The sequence below is a fragment of the Onychostruthus taczanowskii genome, unplaced genomic scaffold (genome assembly GCF_017590055.1).
Source record: "Onychostruthus taczanowskii isolate IOZ18803 unplaced genomic scaffold, ASM1759005v1 scaffold5, whole genome shotgun sequence".
NCBI lineage: Eukaryota > Metazoa > Chordata > Aves > Passeriformes > Passeridae > Onychostruthus > Onychostruthus taczanowskii.
In genome coordinates, this window is record NW_024502568.1 from 916,588 (window position 1) to 934,515 (window position 17,928).

Below are 17,928 nucleotides of genomic sequence, written 5' to 3' on the forward strand. Positions count from 1 at the left end.
GCCATTTGTTCAGAATTAGTCAACATTTCACCAACAGTTAGATTTCAAGATTGCTGCAGAGTTAACATTACTGTAAAATAACTTGTGTTTACTAGGTAGAGAGGACTCCATCTCCCAAGGCTGCTAACATACAGCACAGGTACACACAGGAAGCTTCCCCCCAAAATCTCTGTGACAATTGAGTGCATTAGGCCTGCTGTGTAGTTTGCTCCATCATCCAGTCAGAGTATGGTGACACCATTCAGGTCAGCAAGGAGAGGAATTTTTCCCTTCCCACCAACACTTCTGGTAGACAGGGTACAAGCACACCATCTTATTGCCAGCTTTCCTTTCAGGCTTCTGGAAATAGTATGGAGAAAGTTGTGAAGACACATAATAATGCAATTGGTATTGCTGTTTTGAAGGTAATTCTGGAGACCAACAGCCTTCACCAGCAAAAAACACAAGTGGAGTTGTCAGACTGAAAGGTAGCTTTATACACACATGTCCTTACAGAGCTCTTCTACACAGCCACTCACAAAATAAAAGCCACACCATTCTGTTGTTCAACATTGGTTGTATTTAAGAACTACACTTCAGAAGGTACCATGTGTTTGTCACACCCCACCCCCTGCACACACACCCCTAGCAGAGAACACACAGCTTCCCAATACCATGGCAAGGGGCATTGAAAGCACGAGGTGAAAAGGGAAGGGGGAGGGAGTCAGTCCATCAGTGCATTGTAAATGAGCTTTCACAAAGTCAAGTGCAGCAAAACCTGTTCAGACACTTTAAAAGTTAGACCTTTGGCAAATAAAAGAAAAAAAAAGGATCCTAAAAGTTCTGTAAGTACCATTCTCTCTCCACATGGGATATGAACTCCCACCCTGAGCTTCAAGAGTTGATGGTGTCTAACAAGCAGTACTGAAGACTACCATGTGCTGAAAAAATAGCACAGAAATGGGATTTAATTCGAGCATCTTTCAACAAAGGGCACGTGCCCAAGATTCCTGGGAAGGCCTTGCTTTTGGCCAATCATAAGGTTCTTCTCCAGCTGTCCAAAGACTGAACATTGATAAGCATCCAGCTGAGTGACCTTCGTCTGGATCTAACCACAGCTCTGGAGAGTCTGCAACATGGCAGTCAGACTACTCAGTGACACACATTTCTTGAACAAGGACCCTGTAGCTGCCAATTAAACTTCATTTATTCTGACCAGTAAAGCAGCCTGAAAACTTGCCTCAGGACCTCCTGTCTGAGAAGCCTTTCACTTTTGTGAAAGACAAGCCCACTGCAAGTGGTGCATGAACTGTCCCAGCAAAAGCTGGGACCTGAGACCAAAGATGGAGCACTTCTCAAGTAGCATGTTACACTTTTATCAGAACCCACATCAGAACAAGCCCAACACAACTGGGAAAACACTGGGAAGTCTCAACAAAGCAAGTTCTACACTTTCTGGGATGAGATATGTGGGCTATGAAACAGCTTCTCCCATCTCTAGCTTTTGGAACCCATTACAACCGCATCAAAAGTACAAGACCTTTGCACCACCCCCAAACCAGGGACAGCAGTGCAGCACACCTCAGGGAATAAAAAATCAGCTTCCACATGAGCCTAAGGCTTCTGCATGGAAGAGGAGGAAAGCAAAGTTATTTTTCAGAGTGATTACTGAGGACTCAAACAGAGGCTTCTCTGGTTCCTGTGCTCTGGTCTTGTCACTTCCCAGTCTGCCATGTCAAGTCCCAAAACACAAAAAGGATCAAGATAAACTTAATCACATTTAAACAAAAAGCCCTGAACTCTTTCACATGACTGTACAAGGAAGAGAACCACACACTGGCATGGATTTAAACTGATGGACAGGAGCCACACAAAATCACACAAACATGCGCACCTGTGCGCAGCCACACACAATTGAGTTCTTGCAGTTTCAGTAAAAAGGGCACTTTCCTGTGTTAGTCTCAGGAGCCAGCACCCTGCTGGGGAGAAGTGAGGCTCTATACCTATCTGACACTGTGTTTTGATGGTTGAGCTCAGCATCCCTTGGAAATTAATTTTAAAACGTGGCTTAATCATTCAAAACTTGGAGAGTGCCCTGGCATTTATGCATCTCCCTTCATGATGCTACATCCCCTTTTAACCATACTGCAGCTTCAAAAGAGCAGGAGAGAAGCCTTCACTCCCCAGAAAAAGCTGTCAGAAAGGAGATTTATCTAGACTCTTACAAGACAGATGTTATTTGGATAGCATAGGATTTGGTGCTCACACACTAGATAAATTCATTCTGATCTCTACCCTGTACTATATCCAAACATAGATGTCTTAGGTTGAAGGAACTGAATCATTTGTCCAGTTGCTCAATACACACAGGCCATCTGACATGTTTGTTTCTATTAATACAAAAAAGGTGCCAGAGTTGAGCAGGGACAGGTCCTCTAACAACAGAGGACTGTGAAACCTAACATTTCCCACCTTATATCCACTGCTGCCACCAACACACAAACCCAGCCAAGAGATCCAAACCCCATAAGGCTGAGGAAACAATATGGCTCCTGGTTATCCTCCAAGCTCTTCTCCACATGCCTGAAAATCCTGAAGTAAAACATCCAAGTGCCAGAAGCCATGCTCCTTGTTGTGGCAAACAGGGCAGAGGGAAGAAAATAAACAAGTTAGTGAGCATGAATCCAGCTTCCAGTAAGTGCAGACTCTTTCTTGGGAGGTTCAGTTAGATGAGAGTGGAGGATGAATAGGGTACTAATGGTTTTGCAGTTCCAGTAGCCCCTTTATTGTAGTGGGGCCAGGATAGGCCAGGAAACCCATCAGTCTGTTAAGTGCTGCGTGCAATACTAGCGCTCAGTATCTTCCGTTGCTTGTGAACAAAGCAGCTCCAACATCAGCCAGGGGCACCAGGCATTAGTCATAGCGGCCCTTAATCATCATATTCAACAAGGGACCCACCTGTTCAAAGCAAAAACAGGTAATTAGCCAGGACAGTTACACAGAAATGCAGCACAGAGCCTTGCTCCCTCTGCATCACAGAGCCCAAGATACACCTAATCACTTTCAAAGTATTTTCTAGAAAAATACTGGGGCACCCATGAACACATTCTTGAAAAACCCTACCAAAACTGCAGAGCTCTCTGTCAATACCTGACTTCAGGTGACACCCAAACATTCCATCCAGAGTGGAATTTGTTTAAACTTTTTCACTTCCCACCCAACCTTTGTGATTTCTAAGTAGATGCTATTAAAGGGAATCAATAGTCATCATGGGTTGCTTTTTTCAGGGAGAGAAGGAACATTCTCACTCATTGAATCCTCACTGGCTCCTGGGGTCAGTAAGAGGGGGAGCTACAACTGATGATTTTGCTAAGTTTTTTTTTTTTTTTTCTCAGTCAAGACCACTTCCACATCTCAGGACTGCCTAATCATGGAGGGAAGTTCAGAATGCTATGGCAGTAAAATAATCTCAGGGGAGAGGCTAAAGAGGAGTTTCTGCACAGAGGTAAGGATTACAGACCATTAAAGCATTTCTATCCTTGACGTACATTTCCACTTTCAGATGATCAGATCTTCAAAGGCATACTCTTAGTACCTCAGTCGTTTTAGACTTAGTACCTCAGGGTTTTGGTTTTTTTAATATACCAGATAGTTAAGACTGCAAAGAATTCAGAGATGAGCAAGAGACATGTTAAAGATGAAGCACCTGACTTAATAGAGATTTCTGTTATTTAAGAGACTTGGATTCAACAGGTGAAACAGTTTCAATTTTTTTTTGCAAATAACGGGTATCATTGTTGAACAGAAGACTAAGGAGTGTTTGGGAACAACAATTTGCCTGGAAGTGCCCAAAGTCAAAGTACAGTTTTTTCCCCACATATAAGAACAACTACTTCGTTGTTTGTAGTGGTCCTTTCCAGAATTATAATTTTAAGAGCTTGCATTTTTGTAAGCAAATGACCTTCTGAAGACTGCAGGAAGAATCAGCAAAAGAGCAATCCTGCTTTCTCCCACCCTCACTGTGGCACCGAGAGAGCCAAGTAGCTGTCATCCCAAGTTTTGCATTATGCCTTAATGATTTCAACAGCAGTGACCACATGGTTCTTTCCATACCTCTTGTGGATTTCCTAAGGCTTCTCCCAGCATCTTCTCAATGTTCCTCATTATTGCCACTTTCTGATGAGCCTTTAAGGGATACTCAATTCTCTTTGGGGTTGGGGCACCCTGAAATATCAAAAAGAGCTCATTTGCATGCTTCCTGTATTGGCAACTTATTCCACCATACCCCAGTCACCCAGCTCTTCACACACACAACTCTGAAGAGAAAGAAGTAGTTTCCTGAAGCAAAGGACTTGGTGCCACGAAGTTCTCATATTGACAATGTGTGCCACTACAGCTCTACCTGAAAAAATCATCTGGGACAGAGCTATCCAAGCTGTGCTTGTACTCACCTTGTACCAGAAGTTCACAGTGATGGTAATCCCCCCATTCAGGAGAGACTCAATGTGGTGCCACCTGCATGGAAATCACATAAAAAAAAAAAAAAAAGAAAAGAAACTATTGCTGTAGCTTACAGTGAAATACCTTGGATGATGAGTTCAGACAGCACTAGACAAGCCTGGCCCTATACCTCCTGCATCAAGACCTGAAAACTTCTGGAAAGCTCTCCTTATTTAAATATAGATCCTTTTCTCACACGTGTTAGTGAGTACATGTACAATTAAAGTGGTGTCAGGGAGAATTACTATTCCCATCCAACAGACAGGAATTAGAAGCATACTTGCCCAAGATATCACAGCTGCTGGAGAAGTAAAAACAAAATACTCTTAAGAGCCCACCCAACACTAAGTAGAAAACATTTTAAACCTCTGTTTTTTATCACAGTGCAGTCCTGCCATCCTTCTTACCAGTACATAGGTATGTACAGCACATCCCCAGGACCCACCACCGTCTCGTAGCCAACCACATTCCGGAAGTTTGGAAACTTCTCATAGTCAGGATTGTCAAAGTCCACCTAATAGAAGAAAACATTGAGAAACTCAGAAGAAATTCCTGCAATGAGAATCCTCATTATTGGCTCTCAGTCTCAAATCATCCTGGTCTTCCTTATATGGCTTTTACATTTCCATTTGTATCTTAACTTTACTGTGAGGTCCTGCAGTACCCTCCAAGTACCATATACGTAGGAATCTTGCAATTTGTCTGTCAACAAATCTGCGTTTGACCAAGTGATCAATGGAACAGAACAGAGATGGTAGCAATTGTAGACCCATTATGTATCAGTAAGAAGGTTTTCATGGCCCTAGCACTTGTGAGTCAGAACCAAACACAAACAGAAAATTACCAATGTATTCCCCACTTAACAAAAGTGAACAGAGGTTTTGCAAAAGCTCAGCAAGTGTTCTGCAGCTTTAACTCCAGTGCAGCTTCCTCCCACCTAGTGCCTTTACAAATGCCCATTTTTGGCATGGAGCAGAGAACAGATCTGCTATTCTCACCTGGCTCTGTCTGTCACACGGATGGTGCACAGGATAAGGGTAGAGGCATTCAAACTGATCAGGAGGAAACAGGATACACCTCTTGTAACCCTTAATCTGAGCAAAGAAGTTCTGTTGCTCGTCATAATGAGCTGGTGTCACATTCCCTGCACAGAGAGAAAAGATAATCAAGCCACTCTCATTACAGGTATGAAAGAGATGCAAGTTATATTCCTTGCTGAAAACAGAAAATATACTCCCACATACTCAGAAACTAAACAAGGAAAATGACAACAGGAATGTTACAAACACCCTATCAGTCAGCCTTTATTGAGCAGTAGCTACTCCACTTGATTTCCATTCTAAATCCATACTCAGCAACTCATGCTGTACAGGATTAGGATTTCCAGCTTGTTTCAATGAACAGCAGATGCTGAATGTTGATAGGAAGCTTTTTCATAAAACACTTTGTTTAAATGACAAGTTCTGGAACAGACTGTCAAAGATTATTAGTCTAGAGAAAAGGAGTTCAGTTGTCGGATTTGAAAAAAAGTCCCAGAAGTTTTCCAAGAAAACAAGTAAACAATCTCTGTCACTGGAGCTCCCAACAGCACCCGCTCAAGTCTGACTAACAGTGCTTGAGTGTTGCCACTAGATCTTAAATTTAATCAAATATTTAAGTACAGTGGGCTGTTCTGTACTCCTCACAACTGTTTTTCAGGCTGTTTGCCAATTCAGATATTACTCTCTTGGCCTGCAAGAATGAAGATAACAGTTAACCCCATAACTTCATTAAATAGATCATATGACCACATGCTGCTCTAAAGACATTTCTTTTTCTAGCACATGCTGGTTCAAGACAATTCCTTGGTTCTTCTGCTAACCTGTTAATAGGATTTTAGTGATCATATGGCCTGTAAGGAAGTGTTGGTCCATTGATTTTATATTAAGTTCTCTCAGCTAAAGGAACAAGTGGCAAAGTCAAACTACAACTACTGTAGGTTGAGTATGACTTGGTGCAAAGGGGAAAAAACCACCCAAGTTGTGTAATTGAACAATTATAATTGGATATGTTTGCCACATTGATTATAGGCTCTCCCACTTCACAGCACAGTGTACATTTCTTCCCCAGTTATTGAGATTACTTTCTAAAAGAATGCTCTCCTTGTCAACAGCCTAGTGGTATCTCTGTCTTCTACAGCACCTGCCCCTAAGTCAGGCTCCACATGCATTTGGAATTCTATTCTATCCAAATACTTTTAGAATTTATCCATCTTCAAGTTTCCCAGTGTCCTCTAGCCTTTAAAAAAAAAATCTGTCTTAATCAAAAGAGAATTCCTCCTCACAGTATACTAGCTCAAATAAGAAAAAAGTCTTCACAAAATAATCAGATTTCCTCCTGGGCAGACATTGGACATACTCAGAAAAGCCCAGAAGTCTAACACTGTTCAAGTTGCAAACCTTTCTGCATTTTGAATCTGCAGGCTTCAAGCTTTTTAAATCTAGAGTGCCTGAAGCATGCAAACAGCAAACAGATCCCAGGATATGATTAGCAGTTACTAGAAACACAGTCCCACCAGCATCACGCAGAGTCTTCCATGAGCACATAACATTCAAGCATCCACAGAACATCCCTGGCAAAATACAGACTATTTCTTTCTGTATTTCCTCTTTATAACCCAAGTTAAGGTGTGACAACAGTCTCCTCCCAGCACAAAGCTTTACACTACCTCCTCTGATGGAACACACAGATCTAGGGGAAAATCCATTTGAAATTCCTTTTGGAACTGAAATACAGAACTGCTGATGCAATCTTCTCCCTTCCTCCTTCAGTCTGAGGAAGCTATTTACCTTCCATGCCAATAAGAAGCAAGTTAGAAGTCAGTTGACCCCAGCCACGTTTCCCTTGCTGCTTGTTAATCCAGTTCCAGTTGAAGCCAAGGAAATCCACTACAATTTTCCTTCCAACTGTGTCATTCAACGTTTGCTGTAGATATAGCCTGAATTGTCCAAGAGAGAAAGCAGAAATCAAGTATTAAACTTTGTCATGAGCACAGACATACTCAGTCTCTTCAGAAAGATTCCAAAACAGAGAAGTACTTCCTAGAGATTGTGTTCTATCATTGCACCGCTTCAAAACCTGTGGAAGGAAACAGTTTCAAAAAGTCTGCAAACTTTGCTGCAAGGTTTCTCAGTACACGAGAGAACAGATCTTGGTTCAACTTGAACAATTACAAGGGAAAAACATAATTTTAAGGAAGAACAACCCTTTCACAGGGGAGGAGGATGAAACTCTAAACAGACGGGACATTATCAAATGTCAAATAGGTCCACATCTAATTCCTAGATGAATGCCACTCCTCTAACTCACCTGCAATATCAGTTACCTCTTCTAGCAGAACTACATGAGGGAAAAAGAGGGCTCAGGAGAGCCTGCACATTTCAGTATCAAGTTAATTGAAGCCATGTTTACATTTAGACATAGAGGATCACAGGAATCTAACATCTGTACCAACAATCATGGTATCACAGACTGCTGTCTGCAATGCTGGAAGAAAATGCATTTTTAACAGCAAAGGACCGACTTCTCTCTTGGAAAAAGCTGAGAAAGAAGAGAAAGGCACAGATGACAAGTGGGCATGGGTACAGTGTTGATTCCAATTAAGACACAATTAAGCATCTGTAATTCATTTTAGAGGACTGTGACTGAAAACACTAAGGGTTTAAGTACAGCTGCTGATAGTTATATTCCATGTGCAGCTGAAGCTCCTCCCAGTGACTTACAGCTCTGTTAGTGGCACAGGCCATCACCCCCAGTACACAGCACGTGCACAAGCTGGCCTCGTATTTCCCAAAGAGGGTTAGCTCCAGCTGCCTTGGCATTCTGTGGGAAAGCCTGAATGCCACAGCCTGTACCTTCACATCAGACAACAACCTTCTCTACCGATACCACAGTCTGCCAGAAAAGGTGAAACTTAATTCAGACAAACCCTGCCTCACAGAGAGGAGGGAAAAAATAAATAAATTCCCACAGTTTGTTTGGTTTGACTTTTCTAATAAGGTAACAAGGCTGCTGTCAACTAGAACAGTTGCTTTTCCTGCAAGAAAAGCAGGATTATTAACAAGAAACAAATAAAAATTCCAAAAAGTTCAGGACACTTTAATCATCTACAAGGACTTAAGAGAAACTTAGCTCCTACTTAGGTCTGAAGAAAGAGAAACCTCCACACTCCACTTACCTCTCAGCACCCCCTTTTTGTTGTATTTCTTTGAGTCTGTCCACAAACTCGGCAAACTTCATTTCTTCCCTACTTGACTTGGGTTTGAAGTTCTTAAAATTGGCCATTTTTTTCTCATCATAGTACAAAAACTTGTGTGTGCTGGCACTATACACTGAGAAGTCCCCATTGCCAATGTTTTCCTGGAGGTAGTCCAGGTCCCATTTCAGAGCAGGATAAACCAGATTTGTATCTGTCAGCACCACTGGCTCCTGGAGAGAAACAGGAAGTTTATTGATTCAAAGACCTCTTGAACTTAAGAACAAATACATTCATCATTGCACCCACAAAAACTCCCTTTCAAAATGAGGAATTGGAAAAGGCATTTGAAGTAATCATATACCTTGTTCTGGGGAGAAAACCAAGCAAGACATGATAGGAAATTTTAAGAAAGTGGTGGCCTGGGGCTACAGTAAGCTCCTGGTAGCAATGGGATGACAGATTGCACTATCTACTTAGCCAATCTCTATCAGCAAGGTTAGACAAACACTAGCTGGCAACATTTCTGGGCCTGCTTGGTCCTGCCACGTAGCCAGGAGACACAGTAGATTCTGGCTGGCCACTTCCAGCCTCAGCTGTGAAGGGGTAAGTGCCAGCAAAAAGATCCCCCTGAATCCAGAAACAGAACTCATCTCTTTTCTCAGAGGACTGCAAACAACCACCATCAAAAAACTGACCATCTCTTCTTCAGCAAAAAAAGAACCTTTATAAAAGGAAGACAAAGGACATCGCCTATCTCCTCATCTACCACTAGCAAGCAAACTAACCGAGGCAGCACTGTGCTCCCAAGCTGTGCATACACAATTTCCCTTCTTGCAGACTTTCCTTAAAAAACCCAACTAGCAAAAAGAGGCTGAGCTGGTACAGAACCAGTACGAGAGGCACCACTGCAAAGGAACCCTTACAGCGACAGTGCTCGCTGGCACTTAGAAAACAACCAACATGTGCCCAGGGGCTTACACAGCGTTCCCACAACTTCCATCCCGGCAACAAAGGGCTTCAAACAAACGTTTCCTGCGAATTTCACAACTCAGCTCTGTAGCACCGACGAAAAACGTCCACTACAGCAGAGAGGAACGGGACAGCGGCTCCAGCAGAGCCCGCGCGGCAGCCCGGACGGACAGGGCCGGCATGAGGAGGTGACTGCGCCCGGGACCCCCCTCACCTCGTTCTCGATGAGCTCCTCGGCGCGGGGGTCGCTGTGGCTGAGCCGCGGGATGGGCCGCGTCTCGAAGGAGTAGCGGCGGAACTGGGAGTCGCTCCAGCCGGGCCCTGCCGCCATCGCCGGGCCCTCCCGGCAACCCGCGGCGGCCGCCGAGGAGGAGCAGGAGGAAGAGGAAGAGGAGGAGGAGGAAGAAGAAGAGGAAGAGGAGGAGGAGGACGAGGCCGCCGCCATCGCCGCCTCCACCGGAGAACCCGTACCAAGGAAGGCGGAAGCGGAAGCTGCGCACCCATGGCAACGCCGGAAGCGGAGGCCAGAGGCGGAGGGCAGAGGGTCACGGAGAGGGAGCGGCGGCGGCAGCGCCCCCGCGCGGGCGGAGGCTGCGGCGGGCCCCGCTGCCCTTGGCCGGGGCTCCCGGACGCCGCCGGGAGCTGGGCGCGCCGCGGAGCAGCGCCCGCCGCAGGAAACGGAAGGGATCGGCTCTGCAGCTTCCTGGCCGGGCCCCAGGCCGCCCCGCGGGCCCGCAGCCCCTGCCCCTGACAGGCGGCGGAGCGGGCGCAAGCGCTGCCCCCGGGCATTTCCATGGCCCCGAGGGAAACGGCGCTGCCCCGGCCAGCCCGTGGGAAATGCGCTGCGGAGCCCTGCCCTGACACCGAGCGCGTTAATTAACAATTGCTGCCAAAAACAAAAATAATGTAGCACTGCCTGGTGCAACTAACACCCAGCCTGTGAGGGCAGCTACATCATTGTAGCAGGATTTCATGAACGGTGTGACTGAAGCTGGAGCTGTTGCATTATTTTATTGCGTGTTTATTAAGTGAGACTATGACTACATTTGGCTTTTAATCTGCAAACAGCAAGAATGGTGATCGCTATTTCCCGAGAATGCGCGCCACATTCGGCATCAGCTCTGGAGAAAATTTAGGTCTCTGGCATACAGTGGTTTTCACCTTACAGTAGCTGGGATTTGTTCTGCCCGCACAGAACTTTCCCTTCCTGAGAATAATGCAGTTTCCCTTTGTCCTTCCAAAATTTATTAATAGACTTAGTTTCTGGGAAAATGAATGTTCTCTCACATTTTAAATCTACGGCATTTCTGCTGTACAGGTTAACAACATTTTTTACAGTGTATTTGCAAATATATTTGGGTGCTTAGGAAACTTGAAACACAGCAGTGGAAAACTCAAACGTCATTCAGAAAATAAATACCCAGTGTTGAAGAGCTGATGTAAGAAGTAGCTGACCACAATCCAAGCCTGCAGTGAGGCCTGAGCCCAAGTCAATGGGAACCAAGGTCCCCACTTCCAGTGCTGTTCCCACTCTCTGCTCAGCTCTGTGGGCTGCAGAGGTGGGACAGGCACCAAATGCTGCTGCACGGAAAACAGCAGCAGCATCTGCACTGGAAGGCTGGGCTCTGAGTTAGTAACTTTATTAGATAACTGAGTAGCTTCACTGCATACTCGTTTGTAAGGGAGTTGGCTGAATTAAGATATCATCCCTAAAATGACATCAATAGGCTTTTCTTTGGGATAAGTGAAAGGATCCTGTTCTTTATCTGCAACAAAGCTCCCATCTCAGGCATGCTGTAGCTCAGATATAGTTTTGTGGTTCATCACTATCTTCACTCAATTCTTAGGTTTAAAATTAATGTTGTTATTAGAAGGAATGGCTTTAATGACAAACTGTCTGTGGTAGTTTTTGAGCTGCAAAGCTTTATAATGTAAATTGTTATAGAGACATTACCCATTATGGCTGATGTGAATAACTGAAGGAAAATGAGTTCAACTACCAAAGAGTTTACATAATGAAGTAAACTGCAAAATCCTTTAATGCTCGTATTGATTTTATTTACAATAATACATTGCTCACATTTGAAGAATCACATTACTAAATTAACATGCCATTTCTGCTGTCCACCTTCCTCTGGCTCCATGGAGAAAAGACAATTGCATTTGGGTATTGACTTTAATAATATTGATACTGATACAAAGCAGGCGATTAGCATAACGCCGCCGGGCACGGCATCGATCCGATTGAGCATCGATCCGGCTGCTCCGCAGGAGGCTCCCCGCGTCTGGAAGGCAGTTCCTGCCACACATTCGCGTTGCCCCGCTTCAGACGGTGACAGACAAGGCGAAAAATCTCACCGCCGCCTTTTCCGTCCGATAAGCTCGTGTCGGTATCACACCCGCGGCCGAGGAATTCCCGCCCGCCGGGGACCGGCGCCGCCACCAGCGGCGGCCCCGCCCACGCCCCGCCCACTCCAGCCCAAGCCACGCCCATCCCTCATGGCTGGCCCCGCCCCGTCCCCCTTCCGTGCCTCCCGCGGCCGCGCCTGCGCGCTGGGGGTGATGGCGGCGGGCGCTCTCCGCGGTGTCCTCTGGCCCCGGGCGGCTGCCGGGCTCAGGGCGGCCCGAGCCGCCTTGGCGGCGCCTTCGGGGGCGCGGGCGGGTGAGCGGGGAGGCGGAGGCTGGAGCGAGGGCCCGGCGGCGGGGTCGGAGTGTCTGGGGCGACGGGCCAGTGGCTGCGGGGTCGGGGCGGGAGGGCGGCGCGACCTCCCCGGCCCGGGCGCGGCTGCCGGCGGGGCCCGCGCCCACTCTGCCGCGTTACTCTCCCGCAGCCTCGGAGATGTCCAAGGACATGATGCCTGGGCCGTATCCCCGGACTCCGGAGGAGCGGGCGGCCGCTGCGAAGAAGTACAACATGCGTGTGGAGGACTATCAGCCGTACCCCGACAATGGCCTGGGGTGAGCTGTGTGGTGCCGTTGTTCCGCGGCCGGGAGCTCCTGGCTTTGTGGGGACGTGCTGTAGGCTCGTAGCTCCTGGTGAATGCCGGCCTTTGCTGTACTGTGAGCTTAGAGCTTTGAAGACACTTCAGTGTTTTAAAATAGGGACGAATGGAATGAGTTAGAGGCTTGTGTGAATTAATCACGAGAGACTTCGTGAGAGAAACTTGAGAGATTTCCTATGCTGTTGTACTGCAAAGCAAAGTGGGACGAACTTCTAGCCATGTCTAGAATAAAGGTTTCAGGAGATGTTTAAATACTTTGACATATGCCAAGATAACTAGGTTTCCATATTTTGGTTAAGCTTGCATTTTCTTTCATCTAGTAGAGCCTAATAAGGCCAGTTTGGGGAATGCCATTTGTTAAGGTGACTGGTGTCAAGGTAATTATTGTGCTATGTGCTAATGTTTTAATGCATTTCAAAAAACTATATGCATAAAAGCTATAAAAAAAAAAGGTGGTATTTAATTCTATTTCCTTAAGCCTGTCTTGTACTGTCTCTTACAAATTATATCTAAAATAGTATAGATTTCTTCATGTTTGGTCTTTTGTTTGTTTCTCATAGGTTTGGTGACTATCCCATGCTCCCTGATAAGTCTCAATATGAGAGAGACCCCTGGTACCAGTGGGACCAGCCAGACATGAGGCACAACTGGGGAGAGCCGGTAGGAACACCAGTTCCACTTCTCAAGTTGCTAACCAATGCTTCTTTTATTAAATTCTAACATGCACTTCTTATTAGTGCTTTCTGTTGAATCCTTTGTGTAATTTCAACACTAGTGCCAGTGTGTGTTGCCTGTGCAAGCAGGGACAGTTCAAGGCAAAGTTAAGCTTTGGCCAACTGGATAGAAGTACTGAGGACAGTTAATTTATTACATATGAGAAGGGAGACTTAACAAACTTAACTTCCCCTGCAGAAGTAATTTTATTTGCCTGATAAGACTCAGTATGAGAGCCTGGTTCAGAGTTGTTTAGCAAAGGAGCCACCATTTGAATAAAGTCCTTTTAGGGCAATGGAAGTAGCTACTGTTGCTTGATTACTCCAGGGCTTTTTTGGGGTAGACTATACAAGTAAGGATGTTCTCTCTAAAGGAAGTTTGCAACATGCCTTTAAGATAAATGTGAATAGGTCATCTATGTTAACTTTGAACTTAACTTGAAAATCTAAGCTCCTCAAATTCCTTTCAGGAGTAGCTCTTCTCCTGGTGCATGGTCTTTTTGTGAATGACTGCAATCTGACTGCAGTTACTGAGCTTGGTAATTGACTTGTGATCTCTTTACTAAGAGTTCATCTAAGTATATGTACTTAATATATCATAGTCAAACCACATCAGAGCGTTTCAACATGTGTACCACAGCAAAGTGCATGTTGTAATAACTATAAAAGCACGTGAAAAAAACCCATGTTGATTCTGTGTTGTTGTAGTGCTTGCTGCAGGAAGGCTTGTGTGCAAGCCCTTGCACATGGTGGTGGCAGTCAGGAACAAAGAGGGCTATACTGGTGTTTTCCAGGTGTCAGCAGATGCATCTGTTTAGGCAGCTTTGATTTCTGCTCATTCTGGCTCTGGGTTTGATAGGAAATGGCTCTGGGGGAACTAGAGCTGGGAATCTGGAAGCAGTACTTGAGCTGCAGATTAAAAGTTCTCTGCATTTATTAATGTGAAAGGAGACTATAGGCAGAATATGCTTGAGACTTTCCTATTTATAGTTCAGGGCATTAGCTTGCTACCAGCCTTGCTCATGTCCTGGAGTAAAAGCAGCAGGTCTTCTCCCTGTTTTGAGGGACCAGCTTCCAAGTGTCAGGTGGTTGCTTCTTTGTTTGAAATAGCACTACTTCTGTTTGGGTATTTGACTGAGCTTCCAATAGTGAGGGTTCCAATTTATACCATGCCTTTCCAGTGATCCTGGGGAACAAAGCTGAGGTGGAATCATTATGCATAGAAATAAAACCTGCTGCTATCCTACATTTAAGTATGTTGTGTGGTGTAAGCATAGGATGAAATGTAGAGTCTTTTGAGTTTTACTGTAAGCAACAATTGGTTGTGACTATAGGCAAACCACATACCTTCTCTGTGGCTTTCTCTCTACATTTGAGGTGGAGATGAAACAGCTTCTTGCAGTTTTGTGAATGCTGTAATGTGCTGCTTCCCTTGAGAGAAGCAGCTTGACCACTGTTGGTAAATGTGCAATTGTTTTGCTTTGTTCTTCAGATGCACTGGGATTTTGACATGTTCATTCGGAACCGGGTTGATACATCCCCCACTGTTGTTCCCTGGCACACCATGAGCAAACACTTCCTTCTCTTTTTGAGCATAATGCTGATCATGTTTGGTGTTGGAGAGATCTACCCATCCTACAGGCCTGTGGTGAGTGAAACCTGAGGGTAAAGGGAGAAAAAGTAGCTGTATTTCTTGTCATTGCCAATGCCCATAAGAGTGGTTTTGCTGAAGATGAGTGATGGGTGTGAATGCAAAACTCCTGCTGGCAGTGGATGGGCCAAGGGATGTCCTGTGGTAAGAGTGGTTTTGCTGAAGATGAGTGATGGGTGTGAATGCAAAACTCCTGCTGGCCAAGGGATGTCCTGTGACCTCATCTAGCCTGAGTTGTTCTCTTGACTGGCCTGGCTCAGCTCACAGATGCTGCTTCATAGTGTGCAGTGCCTGTTCACAGGGAGCTAATTTGAACTATGCTTCTTACAGTATCCCATCTTTGGTCTAGGTATTTTCCTTCCCTGTGTGTGCATCTACTCAAGTGAGATGCTTTAACTCTTCTTTTGCCCTGTGTTTTTAATTATATCTCATGAGCTGTATCATTTGGGAAATGTACTCTTGAAAAATGTGTCTGAATACACAAGCAGCTTTTGCAATACATTATCCTCACGCCGTGAGATAAATGTTGATTAAGATTAAAAGCAAGACCGCCTTGATGTTTCTGTTAAAAAAAAATCATTTATGCAAGGAACCCCGTATTTCTGAATTTACTTTCCTCTAATATACTAGCTGAAGCACTTAAGAAATAGAAATTTAGGTCATAAATTACAAGCCTTTATTTGGGTGGGATGGGATGAGACATTTTCCTCTTACCCCTGAATTTGCTTGGTGAATGTGGTGAATTGCCGTTCTTTGTCTCTCCTTGTAGGGACCGAAGCAATATCCCTTCAATGACCTCTATCTGGAGAAAGGAGGAGACCCCAATAAAAAGCCACCAGCGGTGATACACTATGAAATTTGAAAGTTGTTCAAGTGCTACATTACCGTCAGTTCTCCTGGGGAAGAAATCTTCTCTAGTGTTCACTGGCATATGTTAACACTTGTTCTTCAACGTTCAGCTGCTAACTGCAGTGAAATATATCAATGACACCTACTGTGCTAGTTGTCTTCTGTTGGTTTGAGAAGGCTGAATTATAGCTAATGAAATGGAGTGACCCTTTCCCATTTTTCTAAATGGGACAGTATCTATGGGGCAAAATTATGAGTGCAGACCTAGGACTGCTGGTCATTTATCTATCTTGTGCACAAACATTCCTCACCTGTGCCTGTTTATGTAGGCAATACTGCCTGTAACCAAGACATTTAATGCAGGTGCTGCTGGGAGTTGAACTGGAGTGTCACTGTAAAATGACAGGCAGAAACAGATTGGCAAGTGCCATTCTTTGGGAGTCTTGTACTGTGTCTGCCCTTAGTGGGAGTTGACTTCGATCTCTTCCAGGTCTAGATGCCCTCTCAAGTGAAGTTTGCATAACCAGTAGGAAGCACTTGTGAGGCACAGAGCCTTGCAGTGTGTAGCTTGAAGCTGACAGCAGCAGTATGAAAAGGCTAATGAGCAAGTTCTGCTCTAGCCAGATCTGCTTTGATACAAGTGCACAAGTGCTCATAATTGTTCCTTTATGGCCTGAATTCATCCACCTAGCCTGGGGTTAGATCTGACCCATGAAATCTGCCTGTTTTGCTGCAAACCACTGGTCTTGGACCTCCTATAGCTTCAGCAACAGTTTGCTTGGGAAAGTTATACATACAGTCATATTAAGCTCCTAAATTTGTCCAGCTCCACTCTAAGATAAGGGTTTTTTCCTCTTGTTGCTGGAGGAGACTACCTTTAGTACTAATTTACAGTGAATCTTCTCTCAGCTCTGCTGTGCTATGCCATAACCCCCCTGTTTAGTTGCAGGAGTGGGTGATCACAGAAAGCTGAAGGCTTGAGCCGCTCTAGGTGTTTCCTATAAATTGGGTGCTGTGCTCTGCTCTCAGCACCCTTCACAGCTCATAGTTTTGTGCTTTAAGAGAAGCAGGTATATAAAGACAGTGATTCATGGTTTTTCCATCTATACAGATTTTAAACCCCAAATTCTAAAGAGACTGTTAGCTTAGTTTTTAAGGATTTATGTTAAAGGAAATTATGGGATTGAATGCCAGGACATAGTTTTATTTGTACTTAAATATTTATAACTCCTTTGGAGGTGCTGAACAATCAACATTCCTCATAGCTTTTGTTAGCTGTCACCTTCTCTTCTTGTTACAGAAATGTTTGCTTTTAAATTATAGTCAATGATTATAGTCCATGATGTTTTATCTCAGAAGGGTTTTCAAGTGTTTTTTATGAGCTAGGGGAACCTTAAAACTGAATTCTGTTTTGCAGGGCAAAACACTCCTTAGGAATACTTGAGTCGAGAATTACCATTCCACAGCACTTACATGATAGCACTGTATGAAATGTTATGAGAGTTGTAAGAGTCTTCAAGTAAAATGTAGGTGATCAGAGCAGTAACAGGAGCTTTGGTGTGTGTGATAGTGTCGCACTTGCATTGAGGCAGGGCTAGGCCCATCCAGCTCATTGTGCCAGCGTTCCAGTGCTGTTTGCTGCTGCCCGCTTTGGGCACTGCCAATCCCAGTTTGTTCTAAACAGCAGCTTAATTATGGTTTTCATCCATGGGAATGGCATAATGGATTGGGCAGACATGGCTCAGAAATCCTAAAAGATTGAGTTTGTAATGTAGGCAAATTTTTTCTAAAAGCAGGAGAGATGTAAGGGAAGAATGCCTGGGTCCTTCTGCATATTGTTTCCTGGCAGTTAAAGTACTTATAGAAATACATCCTTTCTGCACACCCTCAAGGATGCATTACATGTGTAGCTAAGGCAAAGTTCTGAGGGGGTATGGCAGCTTCAGCACAGCCCGGCGCCAGCAGTGGGGTCCTTGGCCTCCGGCGTGAACCGTCCGGTACCGATGGATGGAGCCGACTGAGGTACCC

At 44.8% G+C, this 17,928-nt stretch overlaps 3 protein-coding genes across 3 annotated transcripts in view; 2 read left to right on the forward strand and 1 right to left on the reverse strand.

Annotated features, from left to right (window-relative positions):
* Nucleotides 1-542: 542 nt before the first annotated feature.
* Nucleotides 543-10,172, reverse strand: HIF1AN (hypoxia inducible factor 1 subunit alpha inhibitor). Its single transcript, XM_041415592.1, has 8 exons — nt 9,900-10,172; nt 8,696-8,946; nt 7,308-7,456; nt 5,478-5,623; nt 4,887-4,993; nt 4,431-4,494; nt 4,093-4,203; nt 543-2,937 (listed from the first exon to the last, which is right to left on the reverse strand). Exons 1-8 carry the CDS (start codon nt 10,128-10,130, stop codon nt 2,893-2,895), a joined length of 1,104 nt encoding a protein of 367 aa, XP_041271526.1. The 5' UTR covers nt 10,131-10,172; the 3' UTR covers nt 543-2,892.
* Nucleotides 10,173-12,186: 2,014 nt separating this feature from the next.
* NDUFB8 (NADH:ubiquinone oxidoreductase subunit B8) lies at nt 12,187-16,046 on the forward strand. Its single transcript, XM_041415452.1, has 5 exons — nt 12,187-12,347; nt 12,517-12,643; nt 13,248-13,347; nt 14,893-15,048; nt 15,821-16,046. The coding sequence occupies exons 1-5, from the start codon at nt 12,248-12,250 to the stop codon at nt 15,911-15,913; spliced, it is 576 nt and encodes a 191-aa protein (XP_041271386.1). The 5' UTR covers nt 12,187-12,247; the 3' UTR covers nt 15,914-16,046.
* Nucleotides 16,047-16,814: 768 nt separating this feature from the next.
* SEC31B (SEC31 homolog B, COPII coat complex component) overlaps nt 16,815-17,928 on the forward strand; it is a 36,308-nt gene continuing 35,194 nt past the window's right edge. The window contains exon 1 of the mRNA XM_041415446.1: nt 16,815-17,922. The gene's annotated coding sequence lies outside the window, so the exon portion shown is untranslated. The remainder of the gene's footprint in view (nt 17,923-17,928) is intronic.

Bases quoted from the DNA above. Each gene is read 5' to 3' on its own strand.
- HIF1AN (XM_041415592.1), bottom strand. From the start codon at position 10,130: ATGGCGGCGGCCTCGTCCTCCTCCTCCTCTTCCTCTTCTTCTTCCTCC. The intron at 5,624-7,307 runs GTAAATAGCTTC...CTCTCTGTGCAG, and splicing joins GCTTCTTATTGGCATGGAAG to GGAATGTGACACCAGCTCAT. The intron at 4,204-4,430 runs GTGAGTACAAGC...TTGATATTTCAG, and splicing joins CTGTGAACTTCTGGTACAAG to GGTGCCCCAACCCCAAAGAG.
- NDUFB8 (XM_041415452.1), top strand. From the start codon at position 12,248: ATGGCGGCGGGCGCTCTCCGCGGTGTCCTCTGGCCCCGGGCGGCTGCC. The intron at 13,348-14,892 runs GTAGGAACACCA...TTTGTTCTTCAG, and splicing joins GGCACAACTGGGGAGAGCCG to ATGCACTGGGATTTTGACAT. The intron at 15,049-15,820 runs GTGAGTGAAACC...CTCTCCTTGTAG, and splicing joins ACCCATCCTACAGGCCTGTG to GGACCGAAGCAATATCCCTT.